The 19,511-nt window shown below is 34.4% G+C and overlaps 1 protein-coding gene across 11 annotated transcripts in view; it reads left to right on the top strand.

Moving 5' to 3' along the window:
• CCDC88A (coiled-coil and HOOK domain protein 88A) overlaps positions 1-19,511 on the top strand; it is a 125,667-nt gene that overhangs the window by 102,169 nt on the left and 3,987 nt on the right. Inside the window, exons 23-33 of one of the 11 annotated variants that reach the window (XM_019662117.1) lie at positions 2,145-2,290; positions 5,320-5,412; positions 5,535-5,749; positions 9,313-9,396; positions 10,393-10,596; positions 11,186-11,257; positions 11,815-11,877; positions 12,227-12,307; positions 14,250-14,518; positions 15,166-15,628; positions 19,141-19,240. In XM_019662117.1, the coding sequence (XP_019517662.1) occupies positions 2,145-2,290; positions 5,320-5,412; positions 5,535-5,749; positions 9,313-9,396; positions 10,393-10,596; positions 11,186-11,257; positions 11,815-11,877; positions 12,227-12,307; positions 14,250-14,518; positions 15,166-15,628; positions 19,141-19,205 (1,755 nt within the window). In that variant the 3' untranslated portion in view covers positions 19,206-19,240. The other 10 variants (XM_019662118.1, XM_019662109.1, XM_019662110.1 and 7 more) reach the window with 10 other exon arrangements.

Here is a 19,511-nt window from a genome sequence, read left to right on the forward strand (position 1 = left end):
GTGCCAACTTGGGCCAGTGAAGCAATGTCCTCCACAACTAGACTGAAGAACAAAATGACAGCAACTTGTCTGTTCCCCTTCCCCTAATTCCCCAGCACTGTTCCCATCCCTCCAATTCCCTAATGAAAATCTTTAAAAAAAAAAAAAAGAAATTTAACCAGGAGATCCAAGGAATGAGACAGCCAGTCATAGCAGGTCTTGATAAGATCCTACATGTCACTAGTGGACTGGAAAGCTGCTCAGGAGAGACCAGAAAGGGTCCTAGTTAATTCCTTAACTGGCTGATTGTCCCAACTTGAGTCCAGTGTTAACTCTTAGCTAGGGTCTAAGTCAATGAACATAGTTTGGAGGGTATGAAAATACGAATCTTTGTGAGAAGGGATGGTGATTGGAAGAGAGCACAGTGAGTATTTCTGGAATACTACTAATGTGCTGTTCCTTGCTCTGGGTGCTGGTTTCACACGTGTGTCTACTTTGTGATAATTCACTGAGCTGTATATACACTTAAAATATGTTCCTTTTTCTGTATATATGTTTTATCAATGTCTTTTGACACAATAATGTTGTATAACAACCATAATGGACAGTGAATGTTTATTTTTGCTCATGAGTCTGTTGGTCAGTTGAACAGATGTGCTGATCTATGCATTAATTTGTGGGCCAAAATAGCTGATCTTAGTGGGGCTTGTTCCTGCCCCTGCAGTTAGCTGACATGAACGCTGAGGGCTGGCTGGTTGAGGATGGCCCAGCTAGCATAACTCTTCACTGTTTATGTGGTCTCTCATCCTCCAGCAGGATTCCAAAAGACTGTGTGAAGGTACATAAGGCTTCTTGAGGCCTAGGCTTGAAACTGTCACACCATCACTTCCATCTCCTTCTCTTGGCCAAAGGCATTCCAGATTCAGCAAAAGGGAAAATAGGTTCTACTACTTGACGGGAAAAGTGAGAGTCACATTGTAAGAGAATCGATTAGGTATAGGGAGGAGGATAACCGGATTCAATTTTGCAATGAATCTGCCACACGTTGTATTTCAATTTAGTAATATATTTCGAGTTGTCGGAAAAGTCATGACACGATTTTGCAACAAAAAACGTAGAAAAAATACATCATGACACTTCGGTCAACCCAATAGATAAAACAAACCTAACACAATATTGACAGTTCTTAGATCTAGATGGCTGTTTATAGATATTCATAAGCTGCTTTTCTGTACTTTTTTAGACTTTTTTAAATGTTTGTTTTGATTTATTTATTTTTTTTTGAGTACGGGTTATTTTTGTAATTTTTTTTTAAATATAGATCTTGGGGCTCTACTCCAGACCTGAATTCGAATGATAACACCTAGAAATCTACATTTTTAAAATATACTTTACAAGTGATGCTAAATTTTGAGAATCACTACTTTGGTTTTCTGACTTTTATTGGAACCCCTGGCTTAACTAAGCATATTTCCAATTTCCATTATCTATAGAGAAAAAGCAGCTCAATGCTACTAGCATCCCAGCTACAAGTAATATGAGCTAGTAATACCAACCATTGACAAGGTTGTCTAACTCCTTTGTTCAAGCCACGAAAACTATATACAGACTTTTAAGGTTCCTTGAAAACAGTGGTTGGGGGAAGAATGAAGTATATTAAGTACCTACTGCATGCCGTAGTCATGACACCAGGTACTTTACATATATTATTTATCTTTACAAAAATCTTGGGGGATGGGAATTATTATTCTCATTTTATAAATGAGGTCACTGAAGCTCAGAGAATTAACTAACTTGTCCAGTGTTTAATAGCTACTGAAACAGACGACCAGAGATTTGAATTTAGCTTTTGGACTATAAGTTAAACAGTTTTGAAGAAAGCAGTGTTTTTGGAACCAGGTAATTTATTATATGGCAAACCCAGTGTTTGTGAGAATTATGAAAATATATATGTACAGCACATAACCCAGTGCTTTAGCTGTCATTAGTACTAATCACTCACTTTCTAATCAAAGTGCAACCATTTATTTGTTCAAATAGCAGCAGACTTAAGTCTGAAGTTGTATGTAGAGTTAAATTGTGTTTATATTTTTCAGATGTTTTAGGTGATTTATGTTAAATGCAAATGTTGACATTTTAAAAAATGAATGTTTGTGTTCAAACAGTTGCTAAGCCAACTTAAAGGAAATTTAGAAGAAGAAAATCGACATCTACTAGATCAAATTCAGACATTAATGCTGCAGAACAGAACACTGTTGGAACAGAATATGGAAAGCAAGGATCTTTTTCATGTTGAACAAAGACAGTACATGTAGGTATCAAATAATTTTGCATTCCAAAATATTACTCATCATTTTATCATTGCTATACCTGATGGCAAAGAAAACTCAATGCTAATATTTTTTTTATTTTCAACATTATTATTTCAACATATATGTTTGAATGCTTACGTTCCAGGCTCTGTGCTAATAACCAGAAATACTCACATGAAAACATGGGCCCTGCTCTTAAGGAACTAGTAATATAATAAAGCAAGGAATACAGATAGTTGCCTTAATGGAGGTTATGTGTAGGAGGCTATAGAAATATAGCAGCCTTAGTCTGGGAAAGCCAAGGTGGACTTTCCAAAGATAATTGCTTGAGCTACAACTTAAACGTTCAATAGAAGTTCACCTGAGGAGGCATAACCGGCCAAGGCAGCAGCAAATGAAAAAACATGGTGGTGTGATGAAAGTGTATTACGATATGGCACAGGGTCTAAACATTAATTGTTCTTGCTGGAGCAACATTTAGGAAAGAGGAGCAGCAGCGCTGTGGAGAAACACTCAGGAGCCACTTCTCAGAGGCTTTTCTATGTCATACAAAGGAGGCGCTGAAAATTTTGAGCAAGGGAGTAATACGATCGGATTTGCGTTTTTTAAAAAAAAGCGTTGATGACATTTTAGAGTATGGATTGGAGGTTCTGAGAATAGACAAGAAGTAAGTTTTAAGAAGGCTGTTGCAATAATGTAGTGAAAAATATTTCACAAGCAGTAGTATTTGAGATCAAATACAAAAGAGAGAGAATTGACTGGGTTTATTTGTTGGTAAATTGTGTGGCGAGTGGAGGAGTCTTCTAAAATCAGGGATTTGGGCCTGGGCAGCTCAGTGGGTAGTCTTTGTATTACACCATGATGTCCCTTTACCAAAGTCTTCTCTTCCCCTTTTCCCTAAATGAGAAGCACCATAGTATAATGGAAAGCCCAGATGTAAAAATCAAACCGCTAAAATTCAAACCCAATTCTTCCAATCACAAGCTATGTGATTATACACTAGTTACTTGATTTCTTTGACCATTGGTTTCTTTTTCTGCAAAATAGAGCTATAACATCTACTTCCAGAATTATCCTCAGGAGTAAATGAAATAATATACCTGTGCCTTTCAGACATGATGTACACGATGGTGAGCCAGGGCACATAGGAAACCAGGATACATTATGCATTTCTTGAAGCATCAATTTTATTATAAAATGTGGGGTAGGGGACGTTATTTTTATATTAATACACAGATATATCATGGAGCAAAAGCTAGAGTTTTGCATGAACTCTTAAGATAAATGCCAAACTTCAAAGAAATTTCACATTTTTAGCTGCCCACTGTGGACTACACCTTCAATCCTTTCAGGGGTATGTAATGCCTTTACTCTCGGCCTTATATAAAGAGGTATTCTAGCTTAAGAAGCAGTGAGTATATTTAAGTTTCCTGTCCCTTAAGCAGAGGCATTATCCACAGCTTTATCTTCTTAGTGTTCTTACCCTTGGTGACTAATCATTTCCAAGGTTTCAGTGATTGTATCTATATATTGACTTATAAATATTAGTATCTATTGTGATTTTTTTAATTTAAATTAAAGGCGTCCACCTTACATTTACATGTCAGACAATCTGTGTGAATGGCTCTGTCACATGGTCCTAGCAGGAGTGACAGTGAACAGGTAGTACTGAAAATTTGGAGATTCCTGATAAATTTCAATAGGAAAAAGGAGAAAAGAATTGGGAGGTTTAGACTATCTGCTCTTTGCACTGTGGTATAACTGTTGGCAACTTCTGTTCACAAAGCGTCTTCTTCCTTAGAATCTCTCAAATTAATTCCTTCTAGTCCGCACTACCCTGATGCAACCTTACCTCTCAACTGGACTATCCCAATTAGCTTCCTAGATGCTTCCTTTAACTCCATCCTTTCTGATATATCCATTCTATTGTTGAGTTTGAGATACCTAAAGCAAAGATTTCATAATGTCACTTTGTAATGAAACTTTCCATATTTCTGACTTTCTGTTGAGCAAAATCTTAACCCGAAACTCGCACCACTTCTCAAGAATGATTCATTTAGCATCCTTACCTTTCCTTTTCAGTCTGTCTAATATGGCCTTTTTCTTTGGTCATCCAGGATAGAAATATTCTCCTTTTTATAAGTTCCTGTTGTACCTCCACAGTACTTTTATTTTGGCACTACTGCTGCCCTGGCTTATAATAGTCATTTATGTATGTACCCTCTGTCTCCTATATTATAATCAGAACTGGGCTACTTATTATTCATCTTTATATACACCTCAGCCTTCCTCATTGTAAATGATCACTAAATGTTGAGTAAATAGTATTCTTTGGCATCACTTTTTTTTTAAAGAGTTCATTTGACTTTGGATTGTGATCTTTGATTTTTTTCTCTGTATAATATATCCAATAAGAACATAAAAATGAAACTGAGGGGTGGTGAAAGTGTAGTATATTCATGCTTGCTGAAGGCAGGAAATAATTCCCTACAAGTATATTAGCCTAAATAATTCTGCTATAAAGGGAAAAAAATCTGTTTGCATAGAGATGCAGTTGCAAGATTATTTATTCTATTTGTAATTATAAGCAAACTATCCATCTTAATTTTTTGCCCATGTGAATTATAATAAATCACCCTTCATTCCAATAGTGATCTGAGATACTAAAGATCCAAGAACAGGGGGAAAAGTCAGTGTTGACATAATGTTGTTTAATAGCTGTAAAAAAGATGTTAAAAGAATTTTTTTGTCATGATGAGATTGTAATATGGAACATTATCTTAAAACAAATCCTATTGAAGAATTGAAACTTTAAATCCCATATACTTTTATTTAAGTAAGGTGTAAATTTAAAGAAAAGGAGAAACTTGAAAAAAATCCCATTGTTACCACCTAATAAATTCTTAGTTGTCAACTATGGTATCTGTATTTATGTTTTGAGAAGTTAGATCATGTCACAGAATAACTTAATATCATTCATAACTGTACAAAATATGCATGTCCTAAAATGTAATTTTTATTTTTATAGTGATAAGCTAAATGAATTAAGACGACAAAAGGAGAAATTAGAAGAGAAAATTATGGATCAATACAAATTTTATGAGCCATCTCCTCCTAGAAGGTACTATTAGCCTAATTTTATTCATTTTTATCCTGAAAAGAAAATTATATTTCAAACATTTTAATTTTGTGAAGGACTTGTGTGTTGATTTTTAGACTGATAAGAATTTTTTAATCTATCAGGAGAGGCAACTGGATTACTTTAAAAATGAGGAAGTTGATAAAGTCTAAGAAAGATATTAATCGGGAACGTCAGAAATCTCTAACCTTAACACCTACCCGCTCAGACTCCAGTGAAGGATTTCTTCAACTCCCCCATCAAGATAGTCAAGATAGTTCTTCAGTAGGTTCAAACTCTTTAGAAGATGGCCAAACTTTGGGAACCAAGAAAAGCAGCAGTGAGTGCTTAAACTCTTTAAATATTTGTGATCTCTAATATTGATTTAGAATCCTTTCTAAATATTTCTTTTAAATAATCTCAACAGCCCTTTGGGTAGTATAATGAATTCATTTCTTTTTAACTCCATACAATTACAAAATGCATTGCATCCTGCAATAATGCATAACCACATGGTTTTCTTTATTGTGCATTTAGAGGTATCCCAAACACAGAGATACCATCATTTGGCTAGGGAGGTAAAATAGTGTACAAAGAATATTGAAATAAGAGCCAGAATACCTCTGCCACTTGGCTAATTCTAGTAATATAGGCAAGCATTTTTCCTTTGTGTCATACTTAACAGGATGATTATGAGGGGCTAGTGAGAAGTACTTGTAAGAGCTTATTTTCATAATTATTTATAACAAAATAGAATAATAAAGCATTTTATAATTAGTTCTTACTCATATACTTTGATAGTATTAAATTGAAGTAAAGTTACATTGGGGGGAAGCAAAAAAATAGGTATGAATTTGAAGAGGATGTTAGAAAGATTTAGAAATAATTGAAGGTTATGAACATTATTGAGAGATTGCTTGATAAAGGATTGGTTACAATAGATGGAGAGATGAAAATTTGTATATAAACTTGTGATTTAATTTTTTAAATTACCAGTATAGAAGTATCACATCATAATATGCCTTATACAGTTTATAATCTTTTTATTTCATTACTAGTATGCTTAGCTAAACAGCAAGGGCAAAGTAAAAGCCTAAAGAAATATATTTTAAGAGAAAGAGAAAAAAATGCAATGCTAGGCCTTTTGAAGATGTCAAAAAGTTGATGACTATCAATGTTCTTATAAAATATGTAAACAGGATACTTTGAATCCACTCACTCTTATCACTAGTCATCAATTTTAAAAAATGGATTACATATATAAATATCGCATATATATGAGTATTTATATCATTTATATGTTTATAGTATATGTATACATGTATATATATAAATTTCACTACTATTCTTTTAAAGTCAATAGCAGGCAAAAACAGCTACTACGTCCATTAGGACTAGACTATTCATTCGATGGGTAATTCTCAAAACACTCAAACAATAGACAGTGTTTTGGCCTTAGGGGAATTATCTCTGAAAAGGCAGCATTTTTAGGTGTAGGGTATTACATATTCACCGTAGAGTATATTTCAGAACACAACTTTAGCACCCTAACAACTAGAATCCATAACTAAGCAACAAAAAAATCATACACATACATATATGCACATATTCATATGTACATATACATATGTATATACACATACATACATATATAAATATTTTTATATGTATGTATGTATTAGGCTGAAGAAAGTTGTTTAATTGTATATTCCCACTTAATTTTGTTGTTACATGGAACTTTTGCTATCTAGTCTTGTCAGCCAAATCTACACGAAACCTCTGAGGATTATTGTAGAGAGAGATCGAGTTTTCCTTACAAGAGTGCCAGATAATTTAATTTTATTTACTACCTTTAGATTTAAAATACCTGACATTTTATTAAATCAGAAATAGTAATGGGTATACTTAATGTTTTTAATTAAAGGAAGATATTTCAATTCACAGAGCATACGCAAGAAAGGCATGGCAGTCTTTTTTGAGGTTATCTTGTTTGTTTTAAATATAAACCTGTCATTCCTTCATACTGTTTGTTGAAACATCCAGAATAAGAATCAAAAAGAAGTAATATTCTCCTTTTCTTCAACTGTTCAAATTTAGAATTCTTAAAATAAACACGAAACCCAACAATGCTAATGTTCCCTTAATTTCAGTATAGTCTGGGGAAAGAACATTGTCTGAAAACTGATTGCCATAAGAGGGATCACATTCCACCACTGGCAAATTTAAAACTCCTTTTGTCCTGTCCCTTTTGGAAGAGTATCTGTCTGTCAGTAAAGCAGTCTTTGGACAACAGTTGAAAACAGAAAGAGGAAGTATCTAAACAAGACATGTGCATGCTGCAACCACACAGCTTTGTTTTAGCTAAGTGTCCATTTTTACATTGCTTTCAGTTCATTTCTTTTTAATCATTGAAAATACCTGTGTTTGGGCTGGCTGAGTGGCCCAGTTGGTTAAGAGTCAGCTTAAGAGCACGAGCTCTGAACAACAGGGCCGCTGGTTCGATTCCCACATGGGCCAATGATGCTGCGCCCAAGCTGAGCTGCCGCTGAGCTGCCAACAGGTGGTAGGATGGTTCAGCTGTTAAAAAAAAAGAAAAAGAAAGAAAATACCTGTGTTTTACCTAGCTAGAAAATAAATAATAAGTCAAAAGCTTAAATGAATCATGATTATTTCCAACAGCAATCACATAAGTTACAAAGCTGTATGTCCACTGCATCTTCCTTGTTGAATGATACTTGTCAGTTTGTCAAAAGAGCTTTGATTATTTGCAAGATAAAGGCAAACCCTGAGAAAGAGCATAGTTGTTAAGGCTATGTCCAATACGTTTTTAAGTCATTATGCAAGTTGTTTCCTAACTCCTAAACGGTAGTTCCAAAAACGTGTAACAGTTTTTTGTATTCAAATCTTATAAAATGTAGCTTAAGAATGTTAATAACTCTAGTGAACATTTTTATTTTTGTGCTAATGACTCCTATTATAGTTATAAACCTAATTTTTTTGCAGTGCTATCTTTGACTTTTTAATAGCCTCACCTAAAAAGCCTTTCCAAATATCTAAAAATGTCATACATACATTTTTTGGGGGGTCTATTTTGCTTGCCTTAGGGTGCCTCCTTAACTTTTAGCCTTATCAGAACTTAGTGCTAGCACTTATTACTACCGTCAAAATACTCTTTTTTTTCTCTTTTCCCAACAACCTTTTGTAAAATGAAATTCATATAATGACTCATTTTATCTTTTGACTTTGTTTAAAAGAATATATATTTTCATGGTGCTATTAAATAATGCATGAGAATTCAGTTTAAACCAAGAAGTAATTCCCTATTTCTTTATTAAAGCTCAAGAAAATAATGAAAGTTTTAAAAGTTTCTGTTTATAAGTTTCTTATAAACATCCCCTGGCACCCTAGTTTTTGTTGATGTGTTTTACTAAAGTACTCTTACAGAATTAGCGTTTTCCTAAATGATTTTTTCCATATAGCCTTATAATTTAAAAAGTTAAGGAAAATAGAGGATTGAAAAGCCTTGTACATTTTCATCATGTATACTCTGGCCCACCCCACCAGTAGCCCTAATTTTAAACTTAACTAGGAAAATTGTTCCTTCCATAGTAATTCTAACCAGTTCCTGTATTTATCGGACTTGAGCCAATCCAAGCTTTCAAAGTATGTGTTCCTCATCATTGTCTTCAGTGCTTTTTCAAGTATTTTAAAGTATCAGAGTGCTTATTTCATATTTCATTATCACTCAGCAGCACGAAAATAATAGCCTTAATATAGCATACATAAGCTGAAACTCAGACATTCATTTCTGTCCTTAATTTCAACATTTAACTCCCATCTGTTCTTCTCCCTTTTTTCTTTCATTTTTCTGTTTCTGTTTTTCCTCATGCTCTGACATTAAAGTGGTTGCACTGAAAAGACTGCCCTTTTTGAGGAACAGACCGAAGGATAAAGACAAAATGAAGGCCTGCTACCGTCGTTCCATGTGTAAGACTTTATGACAGTTCAGCTTCTTTCAAATGACTACACTGGCTTCCATTACTAATTTTTCACTAACCTTTCTCTGGACTGTGCCAATTTCCTTATCTGGCAAAGTACAGTCTTCCTCTAATACAAGGAGCTGGAAGAATTTTTTTTTTCCAAAACTGGCACTGAAATTGCATTATATGTATGTTCACTGATACATATAGATGCAAAGATTTAGTCATACATGTAATAATATACTTGTAAATTTCCAGTGCTTTCTAAAATTGGCAGAAAAAAACCCTTTAATTTTATATGCCATAGAGATTTTTTTCCCAAAGAAATTTACTTAAAGAAAATATAGCGAAACCTTTAGCATTAGGAATTTATTTCCTTAATGAACTAGATTAAATAAATAAATAAAATGGCCTGTAACCCTTTAAAATGTTTGTCATTCTTTATATAATAATACTCTGGTTTTCCTTTTTTTAAGTGGAATGAGTAATTACATAATCGCATTAAATGTCTGTCACTTTGGCTATCATCTCTTTCAGGTTTTTGTTGAATGGTATACTTATTTGATTCATAAAATGAATATTTTCTTCAGTAACCTGCTCTGACCAAGGACTCTTTATCATTTTCAGTAATGATGCTGTATAAGAACTGCTCTACATCTTTATTCATTCCATTTTTATCACCACAAAACCACATTATGAAGGCTTCTAATTATTACGCATATCACTGCACAAAAGCATGGCAGTTGTACAGAGTAAAATTCCTTTTGGTATCTTTAAAGGGGGTGGATGTGGGATACAGATATTTACTGAAATCTATCAGCCTTTGGCCTACTCATTTCATTCAGCTGAATGCATGTCAGAATTCAAATGACCTGTGGTTATAGTTTTTGATTTCCACTTGCATTAATCCATAGACAAAAACCAGATCATGTATAATACAAAACAGAAATTAAGAGCACATACATTAACCATGCTGATTCATTTGCTTTCATTTGCATCCCAGCCATGAATGACCTGGTGCAGTCCATGGTCCTAGCAGGAGGACAGTGGACAGGTAGTACTGAGAATTTGGAGGTTCCTGATGATATTTCAACGGGTAAAAGGAGAAAAGAATTGGGAGCTATGGCCTTCTCTACTACAGCCATCAACTTTTCAACTGTCAACTCTTCTACAGGCTTCAGATCCAAGCAGTTGGTTAATAATAAAGGTATAGGCTGTCTGCTATTTGCACTGTTGTGTAACTGTTGGCAACAGGAATTTTAATGTGACTTTTCCATGTGTACTTTTTTGACAGCAACAACCTGAAATAATTATCAAAACAATCTGGCTTTGATTTGAGGAAATTTTCAAATCATTTCAAAAATTTAAAACATACAAATAAGTAAAATCTTTCCTAGGCCTTTCACAATAAACAGCTAATGAACTAACAAGAAAAGGAAAAGTAAACCAAGTAAAGTATGAGGAAGAGAGAGTGATAGCTTTTTTTAAAAACCTAAAAACACTACGACTTCAAACAGAGAAAACCATGTAGAGCAACCCAGGGTCTTGCTTTGTTTTGCAGGGTCACAGGGGAGATTGTTTCATTGCTACTGGTGTTTTCCTTAAGCGAGTCAACTCTCATCAGAGCTATTCTGTTTTTTACTCCTAGCTTCAGTTTCTGATTGAGTCTATGAAATATGTTAAATTAAGATGTATTATACATGATTGAAAAAGAATTTCCATATTCTGCGTAAATAAAATGTTACAATGGGGTTTTTTGTTAAACATTTCTATATCCATTTTGCTATTTTATGTAGATACTACATCTTTTGAAGACATAAGTCCACAAGGTATTAGTGATGATTCTAGTACGGGATCAAGAGTTCATGGTAAGATATGAACTTTATTTAGAGAGTCATATTACATACAGAATGGGAATGCTAAGACTCTTGCATTGAATCCATGAATGTGCATTGCCAGCAAGCATGTTTTATCTAACCTGCATCTCATAGCTACCTCTGCCATTTCTTCAGGTCTAATACGCCCTTGTGCCCACTTTAAGGTTACTGCTTCATCTAAATAGTCTCTGTTTTAGTCAAGGTCATTTCTGAAGTATGTCTTCACAGTGCTTAAAGCTAATTTTGTTGCCATTTTGGTATAAGTTTAAAGTTATAAGAGTTACTTTTTATCATTGGTTTAAAAAATATTTACTTTGGTAAAGGATGAACCTCTAAGAAACCACATTTTCAGCAATGTTGAGCATTTCAGATTTTTACATTTCTACCTGGATAATCGTATCTTACCAAACTAAATTATTAACAATAAATGGATAAATGTTAAAGGAATTTCATATATAAGCAGGATTTTAAGAAATAGGATAGGTTTGTGTTCACTGTGCAGTTGTTTTCCCTTGTATGAATAGTAATACAAGATATCAACTGTGCAGATGCTCATATACCTCCTGTTCGTGGCCTCCCTACAATGTGCAGAGTTCCTTGTCTGATCTGTTGTAAGTGACCTAATCACTAGAACTTTTTTTTTTTTTGGGAATTTCACTCTGTTCAACTAACACACTCCTGGTATCCATCTACAAATCATATTCAAATCTAACTGTGCACTTTGTCTTCTTATCTTTGTATCTCAACTATTGTTTCGGAAGTGTCCTGTTCTCAAGAGCATTACTGAGCTATGTGGAAACGCCTTTGCTCTCTAATCTGTAAAATTCAGCTGTCTGTGGGCATGCTCAGCCTGTGAAAGTGTGCATGATTGCTTCCTCAAAGCATTCTGTGATCAGAATGTAAAGTGCAGTGTCACCAGCCGGAAGTTTTATCACACTGTCTCCTGATTTTTTCATTTAGCTTCAAGACCAGCAAGCCTTGATAGTGGCAGAACATCCACTAGCAATAGCAATAACAATGCTTCACTCCATGAAGTCAAAGGTACGCTGTAGGTAAATTTGTTAATGTGTTCCCATCCATTTCCAGATATAAAAGGGAGACTGGTGAAGTTTCTGGAGTAAAGTATGAAATTCAAATCATCTATGTTTGGAACATAGTTCCTTTGAACATTTTATACTTTCCACATTGGAATACAAACGTATTTCAATGTACACAAATGTAAAAACAGGAGCAGTTATTCTTATTTCAAGTTTTGATCTTCACAGGTAAAATACTTCATTGTAATCTTAATACTTCAAAAATATCTGTAGGTTTTTATTTTAGTTATGTTTTGCCTTTGTCTTTAAAATGGTCCTTAATTTTCTCATGATGCATGTACATTGAATTCCCATTACAGAAAGTGTTTTGGAAGTACTTAATTTATCCACGAAATAAGGGGAAATATATTTTTTTTAATTTGAGAAGGCAATTGTGTGTGTGTGTATGTGTGTAACAAGAGCCAAGTGGATGCATGTAACTCATATAAAGAATTATTTCAAGATTTTTTTCCTTAATTTTTTAATATACATTCCAAGGTGAGGTTTTTATGTAATGTCTGGAAGCCTTGACTAAAAGATACTTGTATACTGCCTATTCAGATTTGGAATTGTTTAATAGATTGTAACAGGTGGTGAACCAGTTATTCTCTACAGTCCAGAATTCTCAAATTCTAATGAATGCAATTGTTTTATTGCTTTTTGTAATATAAAATCCTTTTGTCTCAGTTTTAGTTTTATTTTATCATTAATGCTATGAATTTATTGCTGTGATCTCAAAAATCTGATTTCAAGGAGGGATTATATTTTCATTTTTGTAATCATGTTTGTATATTAGTAGAAAAATGTAATCAGAAAATGTGATGTTTCTTTTCCGATTTGAAAATTTTAAGAAAATCTTATTTCTATAAAATTATTACATAACTTGAGCCAAATTCATTCATGGCCTACTCTGTGATTGGTAAACAAAGGAAAGTTGCATTTTCTATCGCAATACTATATCTATCTATATAGTTTCCTATTGATGAAAATGAATCAGCACTCTTAAGAAATAGCATAAACTTTAGGAAGCTTTTTTCCAGAACTAGTCATTTACATTCTATACAGTTGCTCAACCTCAACTGCATCTTAAGGCTCTACAGCCACCATACCAACATCGGAAAGAAGGAACAATCAGATGATTCAAACATTAAATAAAGAATAAAATACTACCTTTTTTATTTTATATTTTTACTGGAATTTTCTAAATAATTATATCACCTCTTCACTTTCTTTATATGCCTGCTAGTTAAAAATTTTTTCTTTAAGGTTATTCATTAAGGGTAAACAGCGAAGCCTTCAAGTAAGGAGTAAAGACTTCATTAGAAAGGCAAAGAATTTGAATTTTTAGCATTTGGAACACTTTTTGGTTTTAATATTCTGCAATAATTTACAGTTCATATAATCATGTTTTGTTTTAAATTGTGAGGTGTTTTTCAGTTACAGCTGACTCTTGAACATATGTAGAAGCGTTGAGAGGTCAGCACCCCTAACCCTCGTGTTGTTCAAGGGTCAACTTGTATTTGAACCTGAATCTTTAAAAATGTATTATTCGCTTATTTATTCATTCATTTACTCGTCAAATGTAGTAAGTGCTTGCTTTGTATGTTTAGGCTCTGGGTGTGGTATGGAGGTGAAAGCAAGTCTTCGCCCTTGTGGAGCTTATACAATTTGTCTGATTGACTAAGTAAGGAAACAGGCCTTGGTAGACTGATAAGGAAGTCCATGGCAGACAAAATAAGCAGGCAATTGTTAGACCGATGAAAGTTTAGCACAGTTTACTGAGCATTTCTAAATAAAGCTTGAAAGTCAGTTTGACTCTTCATAAGAATCCAGTCAAAAAATGTTATTACTTACATAGTTCTAAGCTCATTTCTATTGAACTTTTAACACCACATTTACTCCGAAAGCAGGTGCAGTTAATATCCAAAGCAGGCCACAAAGCCATAGCAGTGGAGAGTTTAGCCTGCTTCATGATCATGAGGCTTGGTCCAGCAGTGGCAGCAGTCCAGTCCAGTACTTGAAAAGACAAACCAGATCAAGTCCAGTGCTGCAGCACAAAATGCCTGAAACAGTAGAGAGTCGAGCTCATCACAAGATCAAAACTGGTTCCCCTGGAAGTGAAGTTGTTACTCTACAGCAGTTTTTGGAAGAAAGCAACAAGCTTACCTCAATACAGGTTAGTTTTATAGGGGACCTTAATTTAGATAGACATTACAAGTTAAATTTCTATGATTGAACTTTAGAGCTTTTTTTTTTTAAGATTTTTTATTGGGGAATTGGGGGGATGGGAACAGTGCTGGGGAGTTGGGGGAAGGGGAACAGACAAGTCGCTGTCGTTTTGTTCTTCAATCTAGTTGTGGAGGATGTCGCTTCACTGGCCCAAGTTGGCACCATCATTGCGCTCTTCTCTGGCGAGGCAGATCAGTCGCCGGCTTCTGGACGGCCGCTCACTGCGGCTGCCGGCCGCTCACGCTGGCTGCTGGCTACACACGGTAGCCCATGGCAACCCACTGCCACAGGGACTGCAGCCCACGCCGTCACCGGCGACTCATGGCAGCCTAGCTCCAGGTTGAGCTGTTGTTCAGCATCTTAGCTGTGGAGGGCAGTGTCACTGGCCCTCATATGTGGGATCCGAACCGGGGCCCTCTGGCGTCCCAAGCGAGTTCTTAACCATCGCGCCACTCGGCCGGCCTAGAGCTTTTTTTTTTTTAAGTTAAGGAGTATTTAGAGATATTAGCAATTTTGTATCATACAGTCTAATATATCAAAGTAAAAGCATGGCTGCTACTTACTAACCTGCTTTGATTTTATTTTTTTTAACAGATAAAGTCCTCAAGTCAAGAGAATCTTTTAGATGAAGTAATGAAAAGTTTGTCTGTCTCTTCTGACTTTTTGGGAAAAAGTAAACCAATTAGTTGTGGTCTGGCCAGGTCAGTAAGTGGAAAAACCCCAGGAGACTTCTGTGACAGACGGACAACTAAGCCTGAACAATTTGTGAGACCTGGTCCTCGGAAGACTGAAGACACCCACTTCATTAGTTCTCCAGGAAAAACTATACCAGGCGCTCAAGGAAAGATAAAATTAGTAAAAGAAACTTCTTTGTCACGACAATCAAAAGATAGTAATCCTTATGCCACTTTACCTCGTGCAAGCAGTGTAATCTCTACTGCCGAAGGAACTACTCGAAGGACAAGCATCCATGATTTTTTGACCAAGGACAGTAGACTACCTATGTCAGTTGATCCATCACCAGCTACTGCTGATAGCGACATCACTGCAGCATCTAGTGAGTACTGTTTACACCAGTGGTCCTCTCATACGTTTCACAGCCCAGTACATGCTGTAGGTTCTCGTGCACAAAATGATTTAGCTACAGATACGCCTGAGTCTCTATATGCCCAGGCTAGAAACTCAACAGAAAGGTCACATTTTCTAAACCAGACTTTGGCCACTGTTAGTATGTCTAATGATGCATTTCTAGTATCAGCTAAAGATAGCATCGGGTCATTTACCGTGGCTCATCCATCTCAGCCATTTTTATCCCTGAATACAGAGTTAGTTAGTAACATCAGTGGGTTACCTCCCAGGCCAGTCAACAGAGTAACTGACCAGGCTTTTCCCACTTTGGACAAAGCTGCACAGAGAGATAATGAGCAGTTTTCTGATAATCAGAACCCTAGTAACAGTAACCCACAGTCTTCTGTAGATAGCAATAATCTGATCGCTCCTGCATGCCTCTATCTTGATGACACAGAAGCTGCATTGTTGGTTTCTGAGGATAATCAAACTGTTTGGTATGAATATGGTTGTGTATGATCAAAACTACGCAATATAATACTGATGTCATTTGATATGCCCTATGCTTCTCTAATCTGATTTGAAGAGCTGCTATTGAAAAGTATCATTTGTCTAGATTCATATTTTTATTTTTAAATTGTGGCATAGTGTTTGGCTGTACATGATGTCTTGTATATAAATGTGAATGTGTAACCACACCAAAGTCTGCATGAAATATTAATTGCATTGTACATTTTCTGCATGACTTTAAAAACCTTAATAATACATGCTCCTTTTTCACATTCCCTGTTGCCTGTTAAGAGATTGTTACTTTTAGAAGCGTGTTAAAATAGTTGCATGCTATAATTACCAAGAAAGCATTTCCAAGTCATATTTACTTTGTTGCTTCCAAAAAAGAATGCTCACTTTTTCCATTCCTCCCTTCTGCTTCCCTTCCCTCCCTCTTCTCTTCTTCTCACTGCTTTCTTTTTATTTCCCTAGAGTGTGCACTTCATATTGCACATGTATAGGAAAATACGTAAAAATATGTCATTTTCTTTTACCATTTCATTATGCCTTTTGTCCTATTTTATTTTCAAAGAAATAGTTAATAACTCAATACTCTATGTAGCAAACTACTGCCCATATTTATAAAATTGTTCAGATTTAAAACATTGTTAATACTCACAAATTTAGTGTAATTCTTAAAAAAACCCATCAAGTTTAAACATGAGTTATATACTGACTAGGAGCATTTGTATTAATTCTTTTTTTCTCTGCACTTTTCTTCATCTTTCAAGGTTGCTTTTTTACTTGGAATGAGTTAACAGTAGTTTTTCCAGTTCTTTTTTTATATAGAGTCAAAGAGAAATAAACCAAGCATACTCAATGTGTTGGAAATTTGCATTCTGACTTTTGTTCAAAAGGGTAGCAAGCTTACAAAGTGGGGAAGATGGTTACTTCTGTAATTTATTATTAAATTATATGTCTGACATTAAAAAAGAATTTTCTAAAATGAGTACATTGTGCTAAAATATTATTAGGATTTGTAACCATTTAAGCAAACAGGTATGTTTTTAGTAGAACAAATTTTAGAACAAAGAATAAATACAAACTCTTAGCTACAATAAAAAATAATCATAAGATAGAGAAACTATTTGCTAACTTTGACTCCAGTGTCATAAACTTCAAAATTATCTTGCTGTGGTCATAGCACTTTTAAAGCAGAATCAGCTAAACTTGAATCTCTATCTCCCAGAATAAAACACAACAAAAAACTTATAACCCTGATTCACTTACTTCCAGAAGAGTATATCTTTGCTCTGTCTCTGGAATGTTTTTGCCATTTTGATTCAGCCTAAATATTACTGATAATAATAATAGCCTGGCATCTGGAAGGAATGCTTTGGAATGTAATTTTCTACAGGGGGAGGAAATTATTATGTACTTCATGTTGTTATATTAATTATTGTTGTTAATTTGGCCAAAGAAAACAATCTGTAGAAAAACCTTTACTTAGTGAAATTTGTATCCTTTGTAAATTAAGCCATCCTCTTGTACTTACACAAGATCATTCAGGCAGTGGGCCCCTTCCATTTGTATCTTGACCATACGTCTTTGCTGTTACAAAAAATAGTGCTAGAGCAAATAGTCAAATGAACGCAATCAAAAAATTTTCGTATTTTTCAGTACTACCTAATGTAGTTTCTATGTGAATACATCCATCTATTTTTTGCCGTTTGTTTCACAGTCAGTCCTAACATTGCAATGTTTTTGGTGTCCCTTTTCTTCTCATAACCTAGTAATACAACTTAATGGTAAATATAGGTGAGATTAGACGAGTATATCATGCAAATGTAATACTTATTTATTTTCCACGTTGAGTCAAGTTTTATTTCACAACTACTACAGCTTTTTAAGTATTAAAATCTAACCATTCACTCTAAATTTAAAATACTAAAATTATGCAGAATACATTGGGAAATCATGTGCTATTATATTAAAAACTATGATTATTTTACAAAATTACACTGACAGGAAAGAAGTATTTGCAACCCAAATGGCTATAGTTATATTTATATACAGCATGTTTTCAAAAAAAAGAACACACACTGTGCAAGTAAGCTACATACCATGTCCATGAGCCTTGATAATTATCTGAGAAACAGACTAGACTTCCTCCAGAAACTGTCACCAGCTGTGGAGTCATAAAACTCCCCCAAAACACTAGTTTCTTACATGTTTCTTCATAGCACTTAGAATCAAATTTAGCAGTGGGAAGAACCTTGGAAATCATTTAGAGACCATGCTTCCCAAACTTTAAAATATCAACATAATAGTTTCTATAAATGAAATCTTACAATGATGCCCCCAATTTAAAAAAAAATTAAAAGTGAAGCAACTCTCACTTAATTGAACAGCTAAACTTTTTTTCCTCTAAGACATCTCCATAAATACCCTAGGATTATTCGAATAAAGGATTATTTGAAAAACTACATGGAGATTCATTCAGTCCCTAATTTTAGATGAAACTGAATAGCTTTCATATTCCTGGCCTAGATGTCTAGAAATTATACCCTTATTATTTGTGTGGCATTGTAAACTTACACTGTTAAGCATTGGGTCCCCTTTGACCAAAGCAATTTTAGCTTTGACAGTGTAAGTAGGTATATTATTTGCCTATGAAATATGCCTCAAGCCCAGGTTTTCTAAGTAAATTATACAAATATTTCATTATGGATGTTTCTTCCACTGTATGCAAGATTATTTTTTACTTTACCATTGTTTATTTACTAAATGGTCACATAATAAGCACAATAAGTAAGCCTACCTGACACTAAGAAGGCATATTATTTATAGCTTTTAAAATATAAAAAAATCAGTCTTTAAGTAATGAGATGTGTATCAGGTTAGATCCCCTCTCCTTGCCCTACTTAATGAAAGCTCTTTAGTTTCTTATCTTCATGAACTGTATTATGTTTAATCTTTGATTAAATAACATGAAATGCTTTTTTCCTGCAGATGTGGACAAAGTACAAGAAAACAGAAATTCAAAAAGCAGGTCTAGGGAGCAACAAAGCTCCTAATTCTATTACCCACTACATGACATGTGGGCCAAGTGGTGAGTTTCTTGCTTACAATGTAAATGAGATTAGTCTCATTTATACAAACTAACCGCGTTAAGAACAAGTGCATATTGCATTAACAGATGTAAATATTGCTTGCTTAATTCATGACTTCTGTCCTACTTACTAGTAAAGCAAATTATTTGATTGCTATAAGTTTTTGCCTGTCAGACGGGAAACAAACCTTTAAAAATTATTTTCCTTTTTTCCCCTCAATTTAAATATGATTCAGTGTTGAATACTGTTTTAGGAACTTTTAGTTGAAGT

Source organism: Hipposideros armiger, unplaced genomic scaffold, assembly GCF_001890085.2.
Source record: "Hipposideros armiger isolate ML-2016 unplaced genomic scaffold, ASM189008v1 scaffold_366, whole genome shotgun sequence".
NCBI lineage: Eukaryota > Metazoa > Chordata > Mammalia > Chiroptera > Hipposideridae > Hipposideros > Hipposideros armiger.